This window comes from Cyanistes caeruleus, chromosome 6 (genome assembly GCF_971803275.1).
Source record: "Cyanistes caeruleus chromosome 6, bCyaCae1.hap1.1, whole genome shotgun sequence".
Lineage (NCBI taxonomy): Eukaryota > Metazoa > Chordata > Aves > Passeriformes > Paridae > Cyanistes > Cyanistes caeruleus.
In genome coordinates, this window is record NC_141706.1 from 1,137,219 (window position 1) to 1,163,797 (window position 26,579).

General features: G+C 45.6%; 1 protein-coding gene across 8 annotated transcripts in view; it reads left to right on the top strand.

Annotated features, from left to right (window-relative positions):
• Window positions 1-26,579, top strand: part of TEAD1 (TEA domain transcription factor 1) — a 149,596-nt gene that overhangs the window by 37,436 nt on the left and 85,581 nt on the right. For 7 of the 8 annotated variants that reach the window (XM_086891722.1, XM_086891726.1, XM_086891721.1 and 4 more), the window contains exon 3: window positions 13,879-14,132. In XM_086891722.1, the coding sequence (XP_086747848.1) occupies window positions 13,985-14,132 (148 nt within the window). In that variant the 5' untranslated portion in view covers window positions 13,879-13,984. Of the gene's footprint in view, window positions 1-13,878; window positions 14,133-26,579 lie in introns of those variants that run through there. The other variant, XM_023929124.2, reaches the window with a different exon arrangement.

The window sequence follows — 26,579 nt, forward strand, 5'->3', positions numbered from 1 at the left end:
TGGGAGTGGCCACTGTCACACCGTGTGTGACTGGGATGAGCCTGCAGCCGGGCTCTGGCACATGGCTCAGCCTGTAATTGTTTCTCTCTGGTTATAAATTGTTACCTGAGTTGAGTTTCCTAATGAAAAGCAGAAGGGCTCAGGATGTTTGCCCTCCATCTGCTGTCATTCATAATTAGGCTGTAAACTCCTCAGAGCAAGAACTTGCTGCCCTTCTGTGCCCCTACCGTGCCAAACACACTGGGGTCTTGATATTAGCTGAGCTGCCATTAATAATAAATAGAGAGTAAAAGGAGAATGTGTAAATGCATTCAGACGTGTAGTGAGGCTTTTAAGTGTAATTGTTATCGCTGCAAATCTCCGCGTGCTTGGCAGCTGGGCTGCCCTGCCAGTGCAGCGTCCCTGTAATTGCAGCCTGCACACTCTGCTGCTCCTCAGAGCCCTCCCTGCTGGGCAGGCTCCAAACATCCCCACCAAGGCAGGTCCAGACATCCCCACCAAGGACCCACACACGCTCCAGGGTGAGGACAGGCCTGGGGGTGTCCTCCAGCCCCCTTTCTGGGAGACTCAAGCTCGTTATGTGAGGGAACGGCTCAAGGTTAAGTGACTTTTCAGTAATTAACTCAGAAACACAGGGCTATGGTTTCATCCTTTGAATCCCTGTGAAGCACTGGGAGAGGGAAACTCTCTGCTGGATGGGGCACAGCACCCAGGTCTCCTCCGTGTCTGTGCTGCTCTGGAGAGGGGAAGGAGCTCCCTGGGTTGTCACCATCGTTTTACCCATGAATTTTCATCCTGCTGGCTCTCGCTGTATTCCCTTGCTCTCTGCTTCAGTCTGGTTTTCATTGTTTATTTGGATAGGTTTGCCTTCTGGATAATGTTTGTGCTACTAAGGTTTCCTGGTGCCGGTTTTAAAGGCAGCAACACTGATTTTGAGAGTATTTGGGGCTTTATTTATGCAACTCAAGCAATTGCTGCTTATGGTGGTTAGTGCTGTAAATCCCAGAGGTGGGTAAATTTCATAGAAGGGAAGAGTTCCTGGCGTGCTCTAGTGACTACTGATGGTGGAATCTAAGCTGAGAGTTTTTAAATTTTCCTTAATTTGAACCTCTAGCCTTCAGGTTGTTCCTCCCACCCTGTGGTAAATTGTTCCTTTCAATTCTGGACATCGTATTCTTGCTCTGAGAGTTCTTTCATTTCACATTCCCAGAAAATTTGTGTTGTAGTTTGGATCAGCTGCAGGAAGAGGGGGAAAAGTGTGGAGTGAGAGCAAGAATCATTTGGTAGGCACAGCTGTGAAACAGAAATAAATCAAGGTGGCAGAAAGGTGAGCTAGAGGGGGAAAGAAAATTGAAGTTTGTTACTGCAAATCCACATGGTTAGGAAACCCAACCATCAAACTGCAGCTGTGGTGTCAGAAAATTTAAATTGCATTCCATTTTAAGAAGAAAAGTGTATTAATAAAACAGTGTGCAATACATCTTCAATGCACAACAGAAATAAACCCACTTTTGAGCTCTGACTACAGATGTATTCATTGTAAAAGTAACACTCCTGTTGATCTAAAATCTCATACACTTATCTGCTGTCATATCTATCTGTGGTGCAGTGACATTGAGCCAGGAAATGCTGTTCAAAAAATAATTCAGATGTAAAAAATAAGTCCTTGGCTCTAAGTCATAATGTTTCTCTACCAAGAGCCAAGCTTGCTTCTACTGTAATGTTCATCAGCATTTTTTTAATGCTTTCAAATAAAATTTTAAAAATGTCATTTGATGAAACCAACAGCTATTGTGAGGAAGAAAGCCAAAATACTTTCATTTCTCTGGGTCGTTTGCTGGCTCCTTCCCTTTCTGGGTCATTCTTTTTTTGCCTGGGTCACTCTCCCCTTCTTATTGGTATTCATTTAATATTAATAATAGCAAAAAATAGGGAAATGAAATATGTTTGCCTGGGATTTCCAAGGATTTAACTCCAAGGTTTGAGGGTACTGGATCACAACCTGACTGGGCTTCTGGGTGAAGAGGATGTGACAAATGGTAAAGCACAGGAAGGTTTAAAGAACTGTACAGCAAATCAGTGGCTGAACAGAAGAACAACCAAGGGCACTGTGATGCTCTTCTTGAAGTGTTAGATCCACTAGAAACAGCACTAAATAGTTCAGGGTTGATGGGTCCAGGTCTCCCATCCTGACATTTGCTCTCCCTACAAGGCCAGAAATAATTCTGGCTTAAAGGCAGGCCTGCCCTGCAAGGACTGAAAAGCCTGCAGCCTGAAATTTAAAAAGAAAAGAAAAAAAAAGCACAGTGTTTGAATGGTGTTTGGTGGTGGTGAACAAAATTGTGAAATTTGAAGTCTCGGCTGTCAATGTGAAGCCACCCTAAAGCTCTAATTCAAAACAGACTGGAGAAACCGTGCTACAGGTGCTCGGCTTTCACTACAATAAATGGAGTTAAAGGAACACTTGTGCACTGATTTTATGAAAAACAGAGGTAATTTTCAAGAGCTAGTGTGATTTAACATAATTTAAATGTATAAATAATTGAGTTGGTCTTTTTCTGGGTTTGACTGAACGTTTTGAGTAGAGCTGTGTGCGTGTGCAGGGTGGCTCAGCAGCGGAGGATGGCCCAGGCTCTGCTGAGCTCAGGCAGATCTGGGGCAGGGGATGGCCTCTGCTCTCCAGGAGACATCACAGCTTTGGGGGACACTCCTGAGAGGGGCACCCGGGGCTGGAGTCACAGCTGGGAGCCCTTCTTGAGGCGGGTGCCGATTGCCCGTGGAAATGTGAATGGTGAGCGCAGGCGAGGAACGGCTGCTGGGGCAGAAATGGGTGTGCTGTGAAATTGCTGTTTCTCTTAAATCTGAGACTTTTAAAGTCCAGGAGAATTACCAGGATTAGTTCCAAGGCTTGTGCTTTTTGTTTGGGTTTTCTGATGTTCTGTTTTCTGCTGCCTGAACCCAGCCATCTCTTCTTTAGCTCCACTGGCGTCCAGTGAATTCACAATTCTAATGGTTGCCAGCAAAGTTATTTTTGTGGAAGATTGACACCCCCTGAAGCAGGATTAAACTACAGTGAACAAGGAGTTGAAATAGACTGGAAATAAAAGTCAGAGCTTAAGACTGAAATTGCTTCCTCAACAGGCAATAACTACAAGAGAAGTACAGAATAACTGCATAACTATTATATTGAGTTTTGAAAATGCTATAGCCAGTCACTGCAGGTTTTATTTATGTCCAGCAATTAAAGACTGCCACAGTTTGAGATTGTTTCAGGATCTCAGCAGGAAAATGTTTTCTAGTTCTCCCTTGCAGAAGATGCAAGTCCTGCTGCATAAAAGCATCTTTAATTCTCAGAGGAATCTTAGATGAGATGCAATAAATAATTTTTTCCATTATGGAAGAAGTGCAAGCCATAGATGTGTCATTATCTCCATGAAACAGTCACAGGACCTGAGTGAGCCAATGCATTCCCCAGCTGTGGGAGGACAGGGGTTGGGGGCAAGGTGAGATGGAAGGAAGAAGCTGCAGTGCTCTACTGGCAGTGCTCATTTCCTTGCAGAGAAGGATTCCTTTGTAACAGACAGACAGACACCTCAGACTTAAAATTTAATTTGGTGGGTAATTCACCCAAAACACTGCTGCCAGCAGTTGGGAAACAACATGAGTTAAAATACTTTTATTGACAGCTACTGCAAACAAAATCCTGGCTTTGATTTCTGTGTAGACACAGGAACCTGGGGTGGGCTGTGGTGTGTGATGGGGACTGCAGGCTGACACGGACCCCGAGTCCTGTCCCATCCCCCTCGCTGGTTTCTGAAATCTCCTTCTGTTCAGAACTGGTGAGAACAGGGCCAGAAAATCAGGATCAAATCTCAGCCTTCCTGAGGGCTGTGGCACTGTGATTTCACCCCTTCAGGTTTCTGGTTTGTTGGGTTTTTTTTTTGTCTTGCAGTTCCGTGTCCTATCAGCCTTTCCCAAAGTGAGCCTCCCAGTATTATCAGTCCTCTGTTTCCAGGCTCCTCCAGGGCTGATAGGCAGGGCCTTTTTGCAGCCAAAACAATTGCTAATGGAGATGTCAGGAGCTTCATTAAACTTGGAGTGATTATTCATATGTATGAAATGGCTCTGTGTTGTCAGGATCAGAGCCCGGGGCTGTAGCTCGAGTACTAACACCAAAACAGAATAAAATGCTTTTCTCCCAGTTTTTCCTGGTACAAAACCAGCACATTGGGGTGAGCATGAGACATTCACGAGCTCTGCAGCAGCTTCAGAGGGCTGGAGCTCACAGAGAGGGCTTGGTAGAGTTTCTAAACTTGCAAAATGAATTTCAGCAGCAATTTAGCTCTTCCAGCAAATGTTTGAGAAAGTCTGTGTGTGTGTGTGTGTGTGTTTGCACTTAAACAAAGGAGTGTTTGTATAACATCTGCAAAGCAGAGAACAAGTGGGCTTGAGGGATAAAAGGTGCCAGCACTGGATTCCAGGGGTGGCTTTGGCCAATTGGAGGTTGCAGTTTGTCCAAAATTTGCTTTTCTCCTGCTCCATACAAGAAGGGACCTTCTTCAGCTTGGAGTAGGGAAAGGGTTAATCTTATGGCTGTTTCTTATTTAAACAAATGCACCTGAGTAAATGAATGAACCTTTTACTTTACTGTGCCTTTTTTGTACCTGTTTAACAGAATACTTAAATCATTATATAAAATATTTTTTATATAGGTGAAAGTTTTATATTACATATGAACCAGTCAGATGTTGGACCACCCTTCAAATAGCATTGGTTTTCCCTTTCCTGACTGAACTTACATAAAGTTGTTCAAGCAGGTGGTTTTCTGTCCCTTTCCCCACCTCACTCAGAGCTGTTAGAGTGAACACTCATGTTTTTGCAGCCATTGTGGAAAAAAAAAAACCTTTCATCCTGAAAACAAGTTATTAAAAAAAAAAAAAAAATAAGAAGAAAGAATAAAATCTAAAGCTGGAGTATAAAACCAGTTAGTCATATGCCAGAAATAGAGTAAGAGAGCTATGAATGTGAAGGATTCCATCTGGTTTTGCAAATGTCTGTGTGACATGGGAACTCCAATAAACTAGTGAGGCTCAGGGTGTTGGGAGGGGGGGAAATTTGTTTTCAGAGCTACATGTAGACAGAGCGCCTTGCTGCCAAGTCCATCGTTTGTGTGAGCAGTGGATCGTATGTGGTCCCAACAGGAAGCTAGTAACACACCAGAGATCAAGGGTGTACCTCATTCTGGTATTTCTAACACTTGGTAGGTGGTATTAATAGTTCCAGTTTGGCTTTTGGGGTAGAAAATGAACATGATTGCCTATGGGAAGGCACTTACAGCAAACTACGAAGAAGAGATCCTCTGCCCATGTGAAGGCCATGGACTGCATTTGCACCATTCACCTGCTCCCAGGTAGCTGGGACAGGTGGGAAAAGCACCAGTAGATGCAGAAGGTGGATAGTTCCAATGGAATGGAGCGTGTTTGTGCCTGGATCCAGGTGTGGATCCCAGAGCTGTGTGTGTGGAGAGGCGGACACTGGAGCTGGAGGAGGCCCAGTGCCTCTTTCCTTTGGGCTGTTCTGGTGTAAGTGGTGATCTGTGGGATGTTTTCCTGACTGGGAAGGCACAGAGCCTCTGTGCACACTGAACCCCTGCCTCAGCCTCCACGGCGTGACTGAGCTTAAAGGTGTTCCAGAAATTCCAGATTTATTGCACGTAACCAACAACTGCACCTGTCCCATTTCCCAGTTCTTTTACACCAAAAAACGTATTGTCCTGACAGTCACACATGCCAGTTTTTATTTTTCTGTCCCATTTCCCAGTTCCTGTACACCAGAAGAGCTCATTGTCCTGACAGCCAGTCGCACATACTAGTTTTTATTTTCTGTTGTGCTGGCAGCAGGATGGATTACAGTGCCCTGCCAAACACACACTCCACAAGCATGCCCCAAGAAAAGCAGTGGCTGCAGACCTTGGGACCTTCTGTGGCCTCTCCCTACAGGTCTTGGGGCTGGGAATGTTTCTTACAGACCATTTCTCGGTGCCAGAGGACAGGCCTTGGGCCAGCCCACGCTATTCCGCAGAGCCCCCTGCCCCAAATGGACAGACCCACAGCTGCTAAGTGGGGGCTGAGTGACACACTGGTAATCCCCAGCCTGGCAGCTTTTGGCAGGAGGGATCCCAGCTGGAGCACTCCGTGTCAGTGGATGCCGACACTCTGGGTCCCGCTGGGTGCCAGGCTGCTGCACAGCACGGCAGCTGGGCTGGGGCAGGAGGAATGGCTTCTCCCTCCCACAGCTGCTAAAGCTCCTGTCCTTCCCTTTGCTTCCTGCAGTTAGCAGATGTGGTGCTCTCACTGCTCCTCGTTCCACTGGGCACCGAGTCACATCCCGAATCATCTCTGTTGGTCACTGCAGCGCGGTGTTGGAGCTGGGTTAAATCCCAGGAACACCCTTAGAGTCAAAAGCAGCTGGGTGCAGATGAGCACCAGCACCGAGGATGAGCGTGGCTGCTCCAGTGTCCCGTGGGGAAGGAACTGTGTCTGGAGCAGCTGTGACTGTAATGGGCTGGGGATTCACGGGGGTACGCTGAGATTCACCCCCTCCCTGGTGCCAGCGTGGTGATCAGCGCAGACCACGGCCCACGAGGGATCTGCAGCCGCTTGCAGAGCGCTTTGGCACGCTGGATTGATGGTCACTAGCCCGACAGCACGTGGTTTGAAGCTGGTGCTGCCTGATGGTGCAGCACAAAGCCTCCCGAGCCCCTGAGTGTGGTGTAGGCACAGTCAGAATCAGTCAGAATCCAGTCGTTTCCCCGCTGAGAAGATGAACCATTTTATTAATGGTATGAAATTAAAACTAATGGACAAGAAAAGTGGGTTGGGGCTAATGACTCAACATCCTTACGACAATAATTATATCTATCAACAAAAGCAGCCTTTGGAAAAAACAATAAATGAAGCTCTCGGAGTGGTACCAAATAGACTTTTCACTTTCATAAAGAGTGCAGAGCTGAAAGCTGTTTCCAAAGGGAAGAATTCCCATGTATTAGCATCAGCCCACTCTTTGCTGAGTAATCTGTTTCTATGAGCAAAAGAAAAAGAGCAATTCAAGGAGAATGCATTGTTTCTCTTTATAAATAGTTCCTGTAATCCTAATTTCACATTTAGGCCCATATGCTGCCTACTCTTGCTGATCTAAGTCCCCCTTTGTTCAGTAAGTTTCCTCACAGTTTGTGAAAGTACACATGTAAATCTTCTCAGATGAGCAGGCTGCTGGAAGAAAACCATCACTTTGCTGATATTAAGTGTTTTTGGTATTTCTTGGTATTTTACACACTGGCATGCCACTGTCTTCCTACTACTCTTTTTAGTACTCTGAGTGTGGTAATTGAGGAGAAGGAAATGCATCCAAATTCACTGTGTGATTCATTCACCTCAGGAAAAAACCATCATGTGCCTTCCACAGGTGCTCTGTGGCTGTGGCTGGACTGATCATGTTATCCCTGCACAGATCCCAAAGCCAAATGGGAAACAGGGAGCTGGCAGTTAATAAATAGCTCGAATCCCAAGCAAAAAATGGTAAATTCAGTCTTAGGATAACAGAGCTGGTTTATATGAATGATAGGAAGGACATGGAAGCACCACTGCATGGAAGTATTTGATCACCAGAAAAGCAAAGCATCAGAATTTCTTCCTGAAGTGTTCTCGCAGTCAGAGAAAATCCCTTTTTTTTGGTCATTTCAGTGGCAAATGTGAATGGCTGAATTAGTCTGACTGAGTTCTAAAGGAATACTTTAACCCAGAAATGGGCTGCTTCTCTCTCCTGTGCTCTTTCTTCTTAGAGGGAATAATTGCTGATAACTGGAACTTGTTACAAAAATACAATATAAAGTAATTTTAATCCAATGATTTCACCACTGGATGCTCTGTAAATTATTTACATTTTCATTCTTTGAATTGTGCTATATCCATTCTTCATAAAAAGAAATTATATATAAAGGGCCTGGAATAGATGGAGTGTTTCCTGAAAGTAATACCATTTGAATGCCTTAGAGAATCAGAAAAATCTATACAGAGTTACACATCACAGCTACAAAATCCACTGTGAATTTGTTTGTAAATAAAAAAATTATTTAAATTCCTTTGTGTGCTTGACTTGCATAAACACTGCAAAGATACTTTCACTGGCAAAGCAGAAAGATAAAATCCTAGAGAAATTCAGGCTTCCCACCAATTCAATATTTACGTTATTCAGTGCAGAAAGAGCTTGGAAAATCTGGATGTGATGGGCAGGGTCAGGCAGTCCAGCAGATGGGGTGGAATGGGATGTCTGGGGATGAGGCAGCCTCGATTCCCCAGGCTCCCATGGACAGCAGCAGCAGGAGATGGAGCCCTCTCCTCCCCATCCTGCTGGGACAGCAGCAGCAGGAGATGGAGCCCTCTCCTCCCCATCCTGCTGGGACAGCAGCAGCAGGAGATGGAGCCCTCTCCTCCCCATCCTGCTCTTCCTCCCCGTGCTGGCTGTCTCCACAAGCTGCCTGGCAGGTGCTGGCAGCGCTGTCCCGCAGCAGCTGTGCGGGGCACGGGAACTCCTCCGGTGTCTGCAGGAGCAGGCCTGGCTGTGCCTGGATTCCTGCCCTGCAGCTGAAAGAAGTCATCTGGGACATCTGGGAGGTCTCTGGGGCAGCTGGATTCCCCTGTTCCTAGCCAAGGATGTGCTCCCACGGCTGGGCCCTTGTTGCGCTCAGTCTCACGGCATCGCGTCGTTCACGGCTCTGCCCCACGGAGCCTCAGCTTTGGCTCCTGAGAGATGCTCCTGTCCCCTGCTGGGAACAGCCTCTGCCCCAGGAGCTGGTCACTGCTGGTGTGGGACTGTTGGTGGGTCAGAACAATCCCCCAAATGCTGGCCTGAGGTTTCCTCGCTGCAACTCAAGTTCTTTGCTTCGGATCCCATCCTTGGTAGGAACGGCCGAGAGCTGTTTCTCTGCCCTTACCTTTTCCTTATTTGAAAGTGGTTATCTTCTCACATCAGTTCTTCTCTAAATTTAAACAAACCCAATTCCTTTCCTGGTAGGTCATGTTTTCTAGATCTGATAACTTTCTTCCTCTGGATCCTCTCCAGAGCTTTGGCGCTCCAGCTGTGGATTTGCACTGCTGAACAAAGCAGAAGAAAATCCCATGGGCCTGCAACTTTTCAAGCCTTCAGAGAAAATCTGCCATCTGCAAATTTAGAATTAGTTGGTTTGCACTCATCTGCTCGTTGCCATCTCAATGTTTATAAAAAGCTTGTTGGATTCCTCAATCCATTGTTTTTACATAACTGAGGCTAAGATGGGATTGTTCACAAACTAAAAATATAATGTATTCTTAAAAGTGTCATTTACCCCTTCAGTGCTTGAAATCTCTACTTCAAGAATTAAGATTTTTGTTTTTTCCCCCTGAAAGACGTGTTTCAGAACTGGCTGTAGGAATGATTTGGTAGCAATCTGCATCTGTCCATAGTGAGAAGATCAGTGTGGATAACAGCACTGGAGTTCAGTCTCAGAAACACCTGCACTTGATCCCCTTCCAGCAGACACAGTTTAGAACACTTGGGAGGCATAATGGGCTTTTTCCTCAGACAGCTCTCAGAAGCAAGGCGTGTTTGCTGTCATTCTTGTGTTCCTGCTCCAGTATCTGCAGAGCATCAATCCTTTCCCAGGGGCTGTCTGACAGCGCAGGGAAGGCACCATTCGGCACCCCTACACTGAAATTCAAGGAATTAAATTCATCAGACAAACAGAGGAAACGGTTTAACTTTTGGAAGACACTTGTAAAAATAAGACCCAGCTCTAGTGACTTTTGACAGACAGCATTCCCACGTTAGTTCATTGTGCAAATATTGAAGGTTATGGAAGGTATCGAGGATCTGCACTTGTAGGCTCCTGTGGGGAGCCATTGATCTCAGCTGTTGGTCTGTGAGCAGCAGCTTTCTGGGCAAGCCCAGGTTTGCATTGCTCATAAAGTGAAAGGCATGAGAGAATGTTTTGTGTAGGTAAAGAAGCCATTCCCTTGATAAGAAGTTGCAGGCTGTCATTTGGTTTGAGTTAAACACATTGGTTTGGTCGGCTCTGACAGCGGCTGGCCTTGTTTCTCTGAGATTTTGAAGTAATTTTTCAAGTTGCTGTAGTGAGTGAACATGATGACAGTAAGTCATATCTTGTAGCTGACCAAGCTGTCGTGAATGGCCTGGCTATAAAACATGTTTATAAACCCTCTGTTGCCCTGATGGTTTCTCTGTTCCTGAGCGTGACACGGCGCTGTTTGATGGGGACACATACCTCCATCACGCAGAGAAAAAGTGTCTTAATGACTGCATGAGGAAAACAGATATATTTAGAACTGACTTAACTGCACAGAGTTACAACTGCAAGACAGATGCATTTGGTTTGCAGCTAAAAGAGTTTTATGCAAAGGGGAAGCTGTCTTGAAATGTGTAAGGCTGCTGTTAAAAGGAAAACTCTGAAGGGAGACCACCTAAACTGCAGCAATGTGCTTTAAGCAACCTTAGAATGTACAACAAGGTGAGCCAAAACATTTATTTTTTCCATTTTTTTTCCTCTATTTTTTGTGGGTTTGGGGCTCTTTTTTTTTTTGGTTGGTTGGTTGGTTGGTTTTCTAGATAGTGTTGATGTGTTTTAATTTTGTTAACAGGAAGTGCAAGCAGGGAATTAGTTCTCTGGAAGTTAACATGATAAAAAGCAAACACTGAACTCTTCAACTTGATCTGTCATGCATACAAGTGCTGATTTTGGCCAGGGGAGGTGGGGCTAATTGCCCCCAGGAGTTTAGCTCTTCCTCTGCTGAAAGCTGGCATTGCAAGATTTGGAGTTTGCTAATATAAAGTAGGCTCACTTTGTAAAGTTTTTTATAAAATTAAACTGGATTGTAAGTCCTCATTTTTCACTTGAGATTTATAGCTCATTAGAAATGTGCAAAAAAGCTTGTCTGTTGACAGCTTGTATTATTTTTGATAATCGTGTTGAACTCCAGCATAACAGGTCTGAAATTTTTCATCACAGTTGAGTCCTTAGAATTCAAGCTAAGGAGGAGGTGGAATTCCCTTTTGATACACAGAGCTGAGCTGGAAATGATTAAGTGAGTTAGCTCATTTTATTCCTGAAGTAAGAGGGAGCCATTTAGCAGTTGTAATACAAGTTTTTTTCCTCCTCGGCCCTCTGGCTCGATCTGCAGTGTCAGCATTCACCAAAATGGAAATCACTGCAAATAACCTTTAACACGAGAGGTTTTCCTCCAGCAGGCTGCCCCACGCCCCTCTTGTACAGATGTGCTGCAAGGAACACTTGGTTATCTTACATTTCAGAGGCTGCAATGGTAGCTGTGAGTGCCTCAAGATGATATCCAAGTAGGTAAAGAGGAATGGGAAGGCAGATAGCGCCTTAGTGAAAATTCACCAGTAAACACAACGCAAGATATAACACGACTATCAAGTAACATTAATTACTGTAGAGCCTCACTGTGTTCCTTGTGCATTTTAATTATTATTTCAGCATAATGTAATAACAAGGGCTGGTTTATAAGATGGTAACAGGACTTGAGGCTATGACTGTGGCAGGTTTTGTAAGCAGAGGGTGGTTGAGCCGAGCAGAAGCTGCCCGTGGCTGTGCTGGGCTTGGGCTCAGGGAGGGGAAGGATTTCCTGCTGTAGTCACCTTTGGAAAACAGAGCCAGTGATGCGTCCCACCCTTCGCTGTCTTCTGGTGAAATGCTCATCGTGGTTCGGTCACCCGAGGCCAATAAATCCCCCAGCAGCCATTTTCCCCTGCACTATTGCAATAAAACTGACCCCTCCCCCTAATTATCCCCATCAACATTCCATTTCCTCTCCTTCACCAAAAATTCCCCCTCTGTGTGAAGGCTGAAGTGGACACGATTGATTTTGTCAGTAGTTTCCCAGTATTGCTGTGCTCATGCTTGGGCTAAATCTTGTGTACAGGGGGCTGAACTTCAGCCTTCTGAGGATTATGAAGGATGGGGTTTCGCTATTTTACCAAGGTTTGCATCTCCCTTTGTGTGATGACAACTTAAAAAACCGGGTGTGTGCTTTGGCTGGAGCTCCCAGCCACCTCCACGTGTGTGGCTCCCTGTGAACCCGTGTGTCCCTCGTGGTCAGCTGTTAGAGGGTGTTTGGGGCAGTGCTTGGCCGGGCTCTTACGGGTGGGGAGGCACAAACACGTCCTAAGCCGTGCTGAAGTGTTCAAACCACTGCAGAGTCAAGAAATGCCTCTGCGTAGGGACAGCCAGGGGAAATGGAGCTCATGAGAGCCCCTTCCACACACACAGATCCCTCTGAGCTCCTGTTGGAGCCTGGAGAGGTGGAAATACCCTTGCTTTGGATGAGAAATGGCAGTGTTGGCTGGTGAGTCCCAGCCTGCAGCTCTGGTTTTTTGCTGGACACCGTGGAGGGACCGGACCGTCAGGGTTTGGTGATCACGCAGCTGGGCAGCTGGGGTGAGGGCTGCTGTAAAGATTTCCTCTTCCAGGCACTTCTCCAGCCCAGAGGTGGATAGTCATGGGTGTCATGGCCTTCCACATGTACCCTCCCCTCCTTTCTCCATGGGGTGAATGCTGTTCTGCTGCTTTTCACCTGTTTTACAGTGTCCTGAGACCCCAGCAAGAGGCGTTATCAGCAGGAGGACAGAGCTGTGCACAAGGGAAAGCCCCTCTCTTCTGCCCATACAGAATAAAAATCTTACAGTTTAGGGGCTTTCAGTGTTTGTGGAAACAAGGAAAGTGGATTTTTAACTGTGTTTGCAGCTCGTGTGTGCATGTTTGAACACTCCCATCCACTCAGATCTGTTAGAGTCACCAAACTCCTTCTTTTTTTCAAAATAAAACAGCATTATGCCTAGACATGTTGAGCCAAATCTGTTCCTGGTGTTATTTCACTGACTTCCCGAAGAATTACACCAGAGGTGAACGTGGTCTGGTAGAGCAGCTTTTTTGCCTGGAGCAAGTCTTTACAGCAGAGTTGTATTTCTCTGAAAAATATAAAAGGAACACTGACAGATCTGCAGCTCTGCTGGTGTGAGCAGGTGCAGCTATATTAAATTATTTCTTATTAAATTGATTCAGCAACTTGAAGCTTGTAATTTTTGTTCTGCTATGGTTCTGTGACAGAGACCTTTTAAATCAGGCAAAGCATATATCTTCTCTTGTAATTCCTTGCTCTGGTATTATCATTTTAAAGATTTCTTTTTGTACGTAGCTTGGCTTGATTCTGATTATATTATTTATATGGGTAAGATCTGAAAATTACAGCCTTTTCCATTTAATTACATTGAGCTGTGGCATCGCTGGTATAATTCCATTTAATCCACTGACATCCGGATGAATACGAACAATAGTTTTTGCTTTTGTTTTTAGGTCCAAATGGTTTTAGGCTCTGGTGGTCACTGTGGCATAAATCAGTGTGCTTCTCTTCCAGCCAGTGGCAGTACACTGATTTTTTATTATATTTATTTTAAGGGTGCCAGTCTTCAACCAGATGCAATGTGGCACTTTGACTATTTGTGAGAAACAATCTGATTTTCCATGCCCTCGTGTAATTGCACACAGAAAACGTCGCAGGGTTCGCCTCCTGCAGCCTTACTGCTCCACCTCTGCTCGTTTGAGGTGGAATGGTTGTTAATTTTTAAATGAACCATTTAACCATTAAATTAATGGCTATTAATTTTTCCCTTTTCCTGGGTGCCCCGCGTGCTGGCGTTACCGCCGGTGCCGCTCGGCCGCCGTTCCCCTCGCAGCAGAGGCGGGCAGAAACGTTAGCCTGGAGTTCCAACGCCGCTAACGCCTTTTGGGCTTGGCTCTTTGTGTTGCAGGTTTATCCCCTTGAAGACTCCAGGCTTAGGCTTGGAGACCCCAGCCATCACCATTGAGCCCAGCAGCTGGAGCGGCAGCGAGAGTCCTGCCGAAGACATTGAAAGAATGAGTGATTCTGCAGATAAACCTATTGACAACGATGCAGAAGGTGTCTGGAGTCCTGACATTGAACAGAGCTTTCAGGAGGCTCTAGCAATCTATCCACCGTGTGGGAGGAGGAAAATCATCTTATCAGATGAAGGCAAAATGTATGGTAAGTGGTACACGTTTAGCCTTTGGAAATAACCGTTCCAACGTGAGAACTGCAAAGCCCAGCTTGTTTCTACACCATGTTCCTGGTTCTGATTTTGGTTCTTTTGGAGTAAATCGTGATGAAATCTGTGAAGCTGAGAGAGCTCAGCTGAGCTGAGGAGGTGCTCAGGACTGTCCAGGCCAGCTCCTTCTCTGCTGGCACGAGGAAAGCAGTATCGACACAGAATTGTCTCACTGGTTACCTTATGTAGTTGCCTTTGACAGGTTCTATGCTGTGGCTGAGTGCCAATATTTGAAGGAAGCATTTAAATGTGTCACTCCCCGGGAATAAAAACAATCAGGCATTTTTCTTGATTTTTCACTGAGTGGTGAAGACAGGGAGGTGCAGTCTGCCTGGTTGTGTGGCAGATTATGCCAGAACTGGAGAGTGATAAAGTTCTTGTTGCCTTCAGGAGCCTCCCCATGAGAGAGGCAGGTCAGGGGTGCTTTTGTGTCTTTTCTTTTTCTCTCACTGTTTTCCCCCTGCCTCTCAGTCAGGTGCCAGCATTCTATGAACACACGGAGGGATGCTGGCTTCTCCCCATGCTGCAGAGCTCCTGTCCCGTGGCTCCAAGCTCCCCCCAGCTCCCTTTCTTTCTCTTTGCCCTCTTCCAAACTCCTCCTTGGGGCACAGAGCCTTTCTGTGCCCGTGTGCCCGTGCCCAGGGCTGGGTGACAGTGTCCTGAGGATGGGTGACAGTGCCCAAGGATGGGTGACAGTGCCCAGGGGTGGGTGGCTGTGCCCTGAGGATGGGTGGCAGTGCCTGAGGATGGCTGGCCATGCCCCAAGGATGCTCCCCAGTCCCTCTGTACTACCTGGCAGGGCAGAGGGGTCCATCCCCGAGCAGATGGTGCCGCAGTTGCCGCCAGCTGTGCCCCAGCCGAGGTCACGGGCACTGCCGCTGACCCTCTGCAGCTGCTGTGTCACCCCTGCAGCCACACTCAACGTCCTGTCCGGGAGAAAAACAACAAAAAAGAGTCGGGATGAAGCGTCCCCGCTGCCCTCGGCAGAAAGCTCCGGGCTGGGGTGTTCGCTTTCCCCCTCCCTGTCCCGCACAGCCCCTGCCCAAGGGGATGAAACCTCGCCCGTCTCCCCCGGTCCTGATTGCCCATATCCCCCTGTTCTGATTGCCCATATCCCCCTGTCTGATTGCCCATATCCCCCTGTTCTGACTGCCCATATCCCCTGTTCTGGTTGCCCATCTCCCCCTGTTCTGACTGCCCATATCCCCCTGTTCTGATTGCCCATCTCCCCATGTTCTGATTGCCCATATCCCCTGTTCTGATTGCCCATATCCCCCTGTTCTGACTGCCCATATCCCCCTGTTCTGATTGCCCATATCCCCCTGTCTGATTGCCCATATCCCCCTGTTCTGGTTGCCCATATCCCCCTGTTCTGATTGCCCATATCCCCCTGTTCTGACTGCCCATATCCCCTGTTCTGGTTGCCCATATCCCCCTGTTCTGACTGCCCATATCCCCCTATTCTGGTTGCCCATATCCCCCTGTTCTGACTGCCCATATCCCCCTGTTCTGACTGCCCATATCCCCCTGTCTGATTGCCCATATCCCCCTGTTCTGACTGCCCATATCCCCCTGTTCTGATTGCCCATATCCCCCTGTTCTGACTGCCCATATCCCCTGTTCTGATTGCCCATATCCCCTGTTCTGATTGCCCATATCCCCTGTTCTGATTGCCCATATCCCCCTGTTCTGATTGCCCATATCCCCTGTTCTGACTGCCCATATCCCCCTGTTCTGATTGCCCATATCCCCCTGTTCTGACTGCCCATATCCCCTGTTCTGGTTGCCCATCTCCCCCTGTTCTGGTTGCCCATATCCCCTGTTCTGATCGCTTCTCAGTGCTGTTATTTCCCTTTGGGAAGGGAGGATGATTTTCCTGATCAGGAGGTTGTGCTTCTCCTAGGAGTACATGCACATACAAACAGGCTTATTGAGTATTTCTGCTCTAAAGCCTTTCTTAGGCTTCAGCAGCCCATCGGCCGAAATAAGGGTGGCTGCAATTATTGTTATTAAATCAGGATCCTTACAACCACACTAGTCACCCCTGAAATGTGCTTTTTTGGTGTTTTGAAGCTTTTTTTTTTCTTTTTGTATAAATGAAAGAAATTAACATTTTTATCTGACAATCACTGATTTTGTTTAATGGTTCCTAATCCTGAACGCTAACATTTGTTAAATTATATATGTGTAAGACTATTTGTGCATATCTAATTGCTGATTAATACTGGTAGCTAGTAACACCATAAGCATAGGCACATCTCATATTTATGCTAATCCTAAATCAAATACAGTTAATTTTCAATCAGAAAAGGAGCTATGCGTGCTGGATGCTGAAAACTTCACTTAAAAGTGTTGCCCTGGTTGAGTAGGAAAAAATGTGTTAGGAAGTGCAGGGTACTGTATGAGCAGAATTTACATCCTGACTTTGCAGTGGATGAACTCATGTTTTCATTCTTCAAACTGAGTGACTGCTTTGTAGTGTTGGAGGATTTATTGAAACCATGCTAGGTTTCTGAGGACTTTCTAATAGAGTCTTATGGCCCTGAGAGCATAATTGTTCTCCAAGGATTTTGAAATCAAAACAGTGTAAGTGTTTTACATTCTGTGTGGCATAATGAAAATAATTTAATGCCTTTTAGTGGCATACCAAGTTTATTTCACTTACAAGAGAGACATTGCATTATGGCCAAGCTTCCACAGTGTTGGGGGATATTGTAATGTGCTGGTAATTCATGGGTCGTGGAAGACAAAAGGTCAGGAGAGCACCATTTCATTTTCTGACTGAAATTACCTTTAGATATAGGCAGCAGAACAAATCTGATCTTTAGGGAAGCAAATATAATGATCACTCTGTGTGGATTAAGTTAAGCAATTGTAGTTTTTGATCTTTGGAGGGAGACTTTGAGAAGAGCAGAGATTTTGCTTGAAGAAATATTGTAAGTCTGCCTTTGATTTAATGAGAGCTTTGCGACATTCATGTAAGCAAGCAGCCAGAGTTTCTTCACTGTTCTTTGTGGTGGTCTGAAAACCATCCTTAAACTGGCGTTTCCAAGAGGTTTGTGTTCATCTGTCTGTGGGGACCCTGGGGATTGCTCAAGGAGGACTGAGGGCACTGGGATCCGGGGCTGAGGGGTGGCCACGGTGGCACCTGGGCGAGATTGGGGTGGCTCGTGATGGGAGAGCTGCCCAGTGGCACTGAGGGACATCTGTGGCTTCTCCAGACAACCTGAATCACTTCAGCTGCTCCCCACAGCTGAGGCCTCGGATGGAGGAGGCAAGGAAAGGAGAGGGTGTTTCCCTCTCCCCGTGCCTTCCCAAAAATGTAACTTCAGGCGTAAGAGGATGACGAGAACAAAAGGCTTTTGATCCCATCCCCACAGAAAAGGGTTGCAGGGGCCCCTGGCTGGGGAGAGGAAGGGGGATGTCCTAGCATTTTTATTTTTGCCTTGGGGCGTCCTCAGGCTGCAAGGACAAAACCGTGACCTGTGCAAGGCCAGCATTTCAGGCTGCTGCTGGGCCAGGGTTATGGCTCCTTGAAGAAAGCCTCAGAAAACAAAATGAAAGCTTAACGAAACTCTTGATTTTAAATTTATAGAAAATGATTGGGTAAGAAGCAAAGACGCTTCTTTTGGTTTGGGTGGGCAAATTCCAGAAACTAGTTTTGAAATTCTTGAGAGAGAAAGGGAGTGCACGGTAAAGCCAAGGGACATGTGAGAAGTTTCCTGCAGGAAAGCTCGATCCATCACTCCTTTTCCCTTTGTGAGTGAGGTTGTGAAGGTCTCACAGTGTTGGTTTTGCTCCTAGAACAGTATTGACTAAAAGTAAATAAAATTTTAAAGAGGTGAGGAGGGTATAAATGTGGAGGCTCGAAGGAGGATAGAGGAACACAGTCATAAATTGATGCTCACACTCTTTGTGGAAGCAGTCCAGCGGAGCAAAGACTGAGCTCTTAGACCCATTTTCATTAGTCTTGCCAAGGCTTTTTTCATCTGCACTGTTTCAAAAGGAGTACTGATCAAACACAAACACCATCCCCTGGTACAAAGCAGGGCACCCTACAATTTGTGTTCCATCTCAGAGACCCGCTCGATGAATTTGCGTGTCCCTGTTTATCCAGCTCCCGGTAAAACTCCAGCCCATGAGAGGGCATTGGCTGTCCTGTGTTTGTGCTTTGTTCCCACTGTTGGTCTTGTGCTGCTGACAGTTTAGTGACTTGTAGCAATCCCTGTGAACTCACTTATTGGCAAGATGTTTGCCTGTGCTTGTCTTTGCTCCTGGGAGAGTGTTTTGGAAAAGATTACAGGAATGAGAGCTGCTGTGAAACGCAGCCCTACTTTTATTCCTGGTGTAACACTGAAGTCACTGGGGTTACCACGGGATTGGGTTTGGCTCCGTGTGCACATTTTCATCTTTCTTTTCTTTTCTTTTCTTTTCTTTTCTTTTTTTTGAAGTGTAGCTACAGCAAGATGTGGCTTCAGTGCAGCTCCAGGGACAAGCCAGAGTGCCATGAGTGCTAGCAAGTGGAATATGCCTGCAGACATTTCCTTATCAGCACTGCTGAATTAGCCTCAATGTAGCAAAGGTGGCTTTTGCCTTTAAGAGAAGAAAATAATTTGATATTCACTTTTGAGACCTCTAAACATCTCTTCAGCTGCGAGTTTGCATTGGAGGTATTCATCTCTGCAACAAAAGTGCTTAGGAGTATGTAGTGATTATTAAAAGGAAGTTTTTTAGCATGTTCAGTGGTTTTACAGAGAAGAATGAGTACTAATTAATGTGAGAAATTGCATAGCAGCCTTTCAGAACTGTGTATGTTTATTAGGTTATATGTAAAATCACTTGGCATGCACTGTTAAGGGAAAAGGATACTTCCATAAAAAATTCTGCTCAGATAATAGAATTTTTGTACGATGAGTAATGATAGTCTTCATTTCCAAAGCACCTTGTGTAAATTGGGTATTAAAATTGAACTTTGAACTAGAACATTGACAAAAGAAATCGTGTTCTCTGGGCTTGCCTGATTCTGTAGCTAACTGCCATTATTTGGTGTTTTTCTGGGTTTCTCTTAGGAAACTGTGAGTTAAATAGCTTTATGAAGAGTACAGCAGCATGTTACAAATTATTTTTACTATTGCTTTTAATTTTAAATGTTCCCTGCCTCCATAAAGACATTGTTACCTTATAAAGTTTCCACAGTGTTAAATATATTTGAATGTGAATAAGGTATTTGGAGTGATGAAATACCAGATGTGAAGTATCAGGTTTCATGTTTATTCATCTGTTCCTGCAATCATTGTACAAAGATACGCTCTTGTGTTTTTTCTTTTTTTTTTTTTCCCCCCTCTCTTTTTTGTTCTCTTAGCAACATGCACCAAATGAGTGCAGTGGAGATGGGACTGGTATTCTGAAAGTTTTTTAGGTTTTTTGGGTTTTTTAGGCTGTGAATAAATTGTGCAGAAGGACTCTGGCAGCGCTCGGTGTGCCGCGCCACGCGTGTCGCCCGTGCTGAGCCCCCGGCCAGCAGGGACGGGCAGCGAGGCCAGGGAGAAGCTGTCTGCTGGAAAAGTTACTTCTGAAATTGCCTGGGTTATGAGCAGCTCTGCCTGGGATGGTTTCTGCAGCCTGGTGATGTTCTTGCAACATCAGCAGGCCGTGCTTGCGAGAGGGCAAGAGCTGGTTTAGTGAGCCCAGCCCCTGGAAAGGAGAGGTTGTTGGAGGAGCTCTGAAATGTGGGGGAACAGGGTTTAATCTTTCTCCTTGGGCTTTCAAGAACAAATTGTCAGTGCTCTGAGATAAGGTGACAGACTCTTCCTTAAACAGAATTATTTTTTTCCTGGTTTTGGTTTTTTTTTTCCCCTCTCTGCTATAATTTGCTATTGTGAAGAGAGAAGCCAGGTGGGACAGTGAGAGCTGTGTGTGATGAGGGTGTCAGCTCCTCCTTGGGGAGCAGGCCACAGCTGAAAGTGTCAGCAGTGCTGTGGTACATGGAAGGCACCTGGCACAGCCATGGATGGAGTATTCCATTGGCTGGGTTGAGTCAGGAGGATGCTGCATTCCAGAGGAAATGGGAATGTATACTAGAAAGCTTTGCTGAAAAATTATGCATCTGAAAGAGCCAGCACCTTTTGAAAGTGATTTTTAGCACTTGGGCTTTGTCCTGTCTTTACTAAGCGTGTTCTCTCTGGTCACACAGCTGAAGAGGAGCTGTCAGCAGGTTGTTTATAGCCTGGCCATGGCAAAGACAGCAGTGTGCCTGCTGCCCCAGTGCCCAGCAGGCACTGCTGAGGTACTGCCAGCATCAGCTCCTGCCTGAAGATAAGTGGAAGCCACCAGGGCAGGTTCAGATCAGGCATTTGTCCACTTCAGAGTCATTTAGTGGCTAATCCTATTTAAACAGCCATGCTAAACAGGGTGAGACTGTGTCTTTCCTTTATGACATTGTTCCTTTGCTAATGCCCTTGTTTAGAACTGACACACATTAACATGAGAGCACTGAAGTGATGCAACCTCACTGGAAGATCCAGGACACATTTGGGTGGTTGTTTAGTGTCATTTGTATGAGCTGGTTTTTCTCCCAGCACTGGTTTCTCAAGATGAACTTGTGATCCTGTAATTGCAGAACGGTTTTGCAGCTTTAAGAAATAGCTGTCGTGCTAGGAGCTAGTTAAAAGAGTCTTGATCAGGCTGATGTAGTGTGTTAGTTTGTCTGCACAGTACTGGGAGATGGAGATAATTGAAAACCCTGCATGTAGATAGCATGGAAGGAAAATGGACTTGTTTGTTTGATCTCATTCCGTGTCGAGCTGGGGTCGCTCCGAGGGCAAACACCTCGTTCAGTGTGTTCAACCTGGGCACAGCTTGGGCTGCACTAGCAAGGCCTCACTTGGGGGCTGTGATGGGCTCTGAGGTTTGAATTCTCTTCATGGGGCCACTGTGAGACTCTGGTGGAAGTGTCTGCACTTGGGGCACCAGCTGAGTCACGCCACAGGCGTGAGTGGAGCGCTGACCCTCATCCCCAGTGAAGGGCTGGGGATGGGGATATCCATGCTGACACTCCTTCTGGGCACCCTCAGGGGAGCAGAGAGGTGAGGAAACACAGGAATTGTTTTGTGAAGAGAGAGAGACTTGGTCAGTGCAAGGAGCATCATGCACAACCAGCAACAGAAAAAAAAAAATATTGATCAGAAATTGAGCCCTTAGGTGCCAGCACCATCACCACGGTTTGCACCTGAGAGTGCTGGATTTGGGAAGTCCAAGGTGCCTGTTCAAGGTGGACTAGGGACCAGTGTGATGAGTGGTGAAAACCAGACATCTGAGCCCTTCTGGAAGGGAAAGTTCATCCCAGTGTTCCCACTGTTCCCTTAGGGGTTTGCCCTGTGTAGGTGTGATAACAAATGACACTGCAGGGAACAAGGAGCAGTGGGAACACAAAGAAATTTAACAGCATCTTTGGTTTTCTGGGGACATGCAGTCTCCTGAGAAATAGGCTTGTGTCCCACCCCACACCTCACAGGGGTGATCCTGGGCTAACTGTTGGGGAGTAAATGCTGTGGTGGTTGTGACATGAGTCTTACACAATTCCCCAAGGGCCTGCTATTCAAAACTAGTATGTATCTTATCTGAATCTTATGGGGATTTCCTAACAGATGCATGAAGGATTTTTTTTCTATTTTTTTCTATTTTTTGTGGTGGTGCCCTTGAGAAGTTGCATTAATACCATTGTATGAATATTTTCCTAGCCTACAAACAATTTCGTGTGAGGCTCTTGGTCTGGAACATCAGACAGAAACATTTCAGGCTCTGGGCTTCCAGATGATTCAAGTCTGGAATTTGAGTTTAAGAAATTAGACACTAATGAATTAACAGTTTACAGACTTCCAGTAGAAGTAATGGTTTAGTTGGTAGAGAAAGGCTCCTCTGCAGTTTTTCTGGTTTTGTTCTAGGCATGCAAAGTCTTTGCATTTTTTGACTAAAGAACATGTTTTTGTAAGCAAAAATAATACAAATTGGGGATATGAATGCCCTAATTCCAGTTCACTCTTTTAAACACAGAGAAGTGGCATGGCTTGTTAAACCTAAACTTGTAAAAGGGATGGCAGTGCATCCCAAACTCTGGAGGCAATTGGAACCCTGAGAGGGCACTGTGGGAGCTGCTGGGATGTCAGTCAAACACCATCACAGTTTTACCTACAGGGTGCTCAGGCACTGTGAACAGGAGCTGTGGTCACCCCTCCCCTTGTCTGCTGTGAGGAGTCAGTGTTATTATCACAACTGCTTAATTACAGCCTCCCCACCACACCTTCTCCAGCCAGGTCCCACCTCCTGCGCAGGCTCAGCGCTTCATGCCTGTGCTGAGATCTCCCTGCTGCCTCCAAGGGGGCAGTCAGCTTGCCAGGGGTTACCAGGTGTCCAGACCTTCCAAAAAGATCAGCTCCTTCTTTGGTTGGCCTCCTTGGAGGAGGGGGACCCAACAGGCAGGGGTGGACTTGGCTTGGGCTGAGTCTTGGTTTGTCTGCAGGCAACCACATCACCCTTGATGCCTGTCAGTTCTGGGGGCAGCAGCACAGAAAACATGCCTGGAGGTGCTGGGGAGCACATTCCAGCAGTCTCTGTGGAAGTAGGTGAGGCAGAGTATGCCAAGTTTGCATATAATAAAGAAAATGCTTTTTCAGTTTATCTAATCATTGCAGCAGAGCTAAAACATCTGAAGCTTATTTGCCTGAAGCTGCTTCGCTTTTTCTTACTTCTACCTTAATGTCAGCTGGTGTTTGGTTAGCATGGAAAAGACAAGGATTAATTAAATAGAAATCATGGTTAAAGTTGTGGTTTTTTGTCATGCTAGCAGTGCAAGTGAGTAGGGAACACAGACGAGAAATCTTCAGCTGCTTGGACTGAGCACCAGTTTTTCCCCTAAACTAGCAGGTAACACTGCTGGCCTGGACACTGAGAAAAGGAAAATGTTGGCCCAGCTGGGTCCCAGCTTCAGGGGCTCGGGGACAGCAGGCTGGGGATAGCTGACAACTAATAATTTTCCATAGTGAAAGTAGCCTTTGGATCATTCTAGCAGGTGCCTTCATGTGGGCCTGGTGAGTTCAGCATTCCATGTTTTGAAGGAGAGTTGCATTTTCGTTGGTTCAGTCCTGCCAGCAGCAAACCTTTCATCACACTTAATGGTGAAAGGAGAGTTTACTAACAGCTGTGTATAAATATATTCACGTACATATATATGTGCAAATAGTTTTGTGTGCGTGAACAAAGCATCTTCCAGAATAATATTAGAATAATAATGTATTATTCTAATACATTAGGTGTATTTATGGGTCCTCAAGCAGGAGCTTCATACACAAGGAATTGGCTACCTCTTGGCTGGGACCTTGCTTTGCTTTGGCAACTGCAAGCAGCCTCCCGTGAGAGCGCTGTGCGAAGAACTAGCGTGATTCATATTTGTAGTGTTATTAGGCAGGCATGTAGGCATATATTTAGATAGGTGAGGTATGCAGGCATACATTGTGTGCTGCATATTTAGGCTGCACGGGGTATTTTTAGCTGCAGGAGGCCCAATCAGCGGCGTGCTGAGGAGAATTGCTGTAAGGGATAGCGCGCGGAGGAGCCGCCCGCAGAATTTTCCATCCTGCCAGCCACTGGAGCTGCATTGCTGGGTGGCCAGAGGAGTGCCATTAACAGGTGGGACAGCTCCCAAAGCCCTTTGGCCTGGCTGCCCCAAAGGCTCTGGGTCTCTCTCAGCCCCCATCTGGGAGCAGCTGTCCCAGGGTGCAGCCTCCCACCGGCCCCACGCACGCAGAGCTGCTGGGGACGGGCTGGAGCTGTGTGTGAGGCCAGCACGGCGCTCAGCCCTGGGGAAGAGAGATGTACTAGGGCTGGAAATACTGAGCAAAAATTCAAATGAGGTAAAATAGCCATTAAAAAGCCACTTCTGTTAAAATTACGAGGCAGGAAATTTTACAGGCTGCCCTTGCCCAATGAAGAAAAGCAGCCTGGAGGGACGAAATAACTTGTCTGATGTCATCAGGGGTTTTATGGCAGAGCTGGGAATGGAGCCCTCTTCCCCCCAGTGCCATCCAAGCTTTGATGCTGAAAGGGGGTCCTTTCACAGCTTATCCAGTGACCCTTGGGGAGTTTAGGGCAAATCCATGTTCCTGCACCACATCCTGTGTGTGGAGAGAGCAGGCTGCATCTTCTGGACTGCAGAATGTGACCAGGATGCCTTGCTCCTCTAATAAAGGATTTGACTAAATGCCTTTTTATTTTTATTTTTATTTTTATTTTTATTTTTATTTTTATTTTTTATTTTTATTTTTATTTTTATTTTTATTTTTATTTTTTATTTTTATTTTTATTTTTATTTTTATTTTTATTTTTATTTAATTTTTATTTTAATTTTTATTTAATTTTTATTTTAATTTTTATTTAATTTTTATTTAATTTTTATTTTTTTTAATTTGTATTTGTATTTATATTTGTATTTGTATTTGTATTTTTATTTCTATTTTTATTTTTATTTTTTATTTTTAATTTGTATTTGTATTTATATTTGTATTTATATTTGTATTTTTACTTCTATTTTTATTTTTATTTTTTATTTTCTTAATACAGTTGTTCCTTGAAACCAAACAAGAAAAGGTCCTCGAGGTGCTGGGTACAAGTAATGGAGAGCCACAAGAGTCCAAGATTTCTATGGAGAAGAGAGAGAGAAAGGGAAACTGAGGCAATATTTAGCCCCATATGGATGCTCCATGAGATGATGTGGTCCCTCTACAGAATAAGAGAGAGGCTGCTGAAAATAGGATGATTTAATTTGTTCATAAAGAGCATTATTCAAGGAACAAAAAAGTATGTGGCCTTATCCAAAGAAGTTATCTAAGAGGTCTTTAATCTGTGCCAAACTAAAATTCTGCTATTTAATTACCGATTTAGAAAATATCTTGGGCTCAATTTCCTCCTCAGTCAGACTGTTACAAATGTAATGGAATTGTTAAAGATTTATGGCAGTATAACTGAAGGCAGAATTGGGTCCCTTATGTTTAAAACTTAGTTTGCCACAGAAGTAATAATTCCTGTTTTCCAGGCAAGAGTTGAAGAATTTTGCAGACCTCTGTTTCTGTAAAAGAAATATGAACTCCAGTACTGTGGGTGAGTGATTGATGCTGGAGGGGATGTCTGGGGGCAATCGGAATTGGCTGGTGTGGAAAATCCATGTGCAATTCAGATTTAGGATCTGTTTGCAGATGCCTCATAATTTTAAATGTCAAAAAAAAACCCCAAACCTTAGGCCTTCATGTAGTAAATTAATATACTGTGTGTTCAGTGTGCAGCAGGCTTTGCTGAAGTAATACCCTCATATGAGGTGTGAACTCATCCCATTCCCCTTAGTAAGGACTTGAAAATTGATTGTGGCTCTTTACATCCTGACAGCATCTAAACCCCGTTACAAAAAATTCCCAGTTTTTATTTAAATCACGTGTGTAATGACTTAAAAAGGAAAAATACTGCTGTATTTATTCAGACCTAAAGAAATCCTGTGTCAGTGCAGATCTATTTTATCCACTGGCTTGTCATCTCTAAAGGAAGGGTCTTTCTAATGGGCTCTTTATTGTTTTTCCCAGCTTCCACTTAGGAGAAGAGCTGATCTTTGGGTGTTTCCAGAGGTGAGTTAGGCTGTCCTGTTTGGTCTGGCCCCAGCACAGTGTGTGCAAGCCCTGGCCACCCACAGGCTGAGGGGTCTGGGGGAGCCCTGGCCCTTCCTGGGGTGCTGCTGTGACCCCAGGAACACACTCTGGGAGCTGGAAATGTGCTGCTCTGGGATTTATGGCTCTTCTGACAAGTGGATGCTTTTTCTGTAGGCCCTGCATTGTGTTGTAGGCACTGAAAGGAGTTACAGCATCAAAACAAAACCAAAATATGATCCCTTGAAAATGATGTCATTCGGTATCTGTTCAGAATAGCCAGTTTTATTTAAATACAGTATTTAGGTCCAAGGTGCGTTTTTAGGAGCTCTGTTTAGGAATAGATTGAAGAGTTAATTATTCTAATTTTGCCCCAAATTTCTCTATTTTCTCAGTGGTGTGGGGGGATGAGTGTTGTGATCAGTTCATCACACACCTTTGCTTCGTCTCCTTCCTCCTCAGGGGGAGGGCTCATCACACTCATCCCCTGCTCCAGTGGGGGGACACAGTTCTCCATGAACTTCTCCAAAGTGGTTCCTTCCCATGAAGGAACCAGAAGTCCTTCCTGAACTTCACAGGGTTCAGTCCTTCAGGAGCAGGCTGCTCCAGCGTGGGGGTCACGAGTCCTGCCCACAAACCTGCTCCAGCACGGGCTTCCCCTGGGCTCCCAGCCTCCTCCAGGCATCCACCTGCTTGATACCA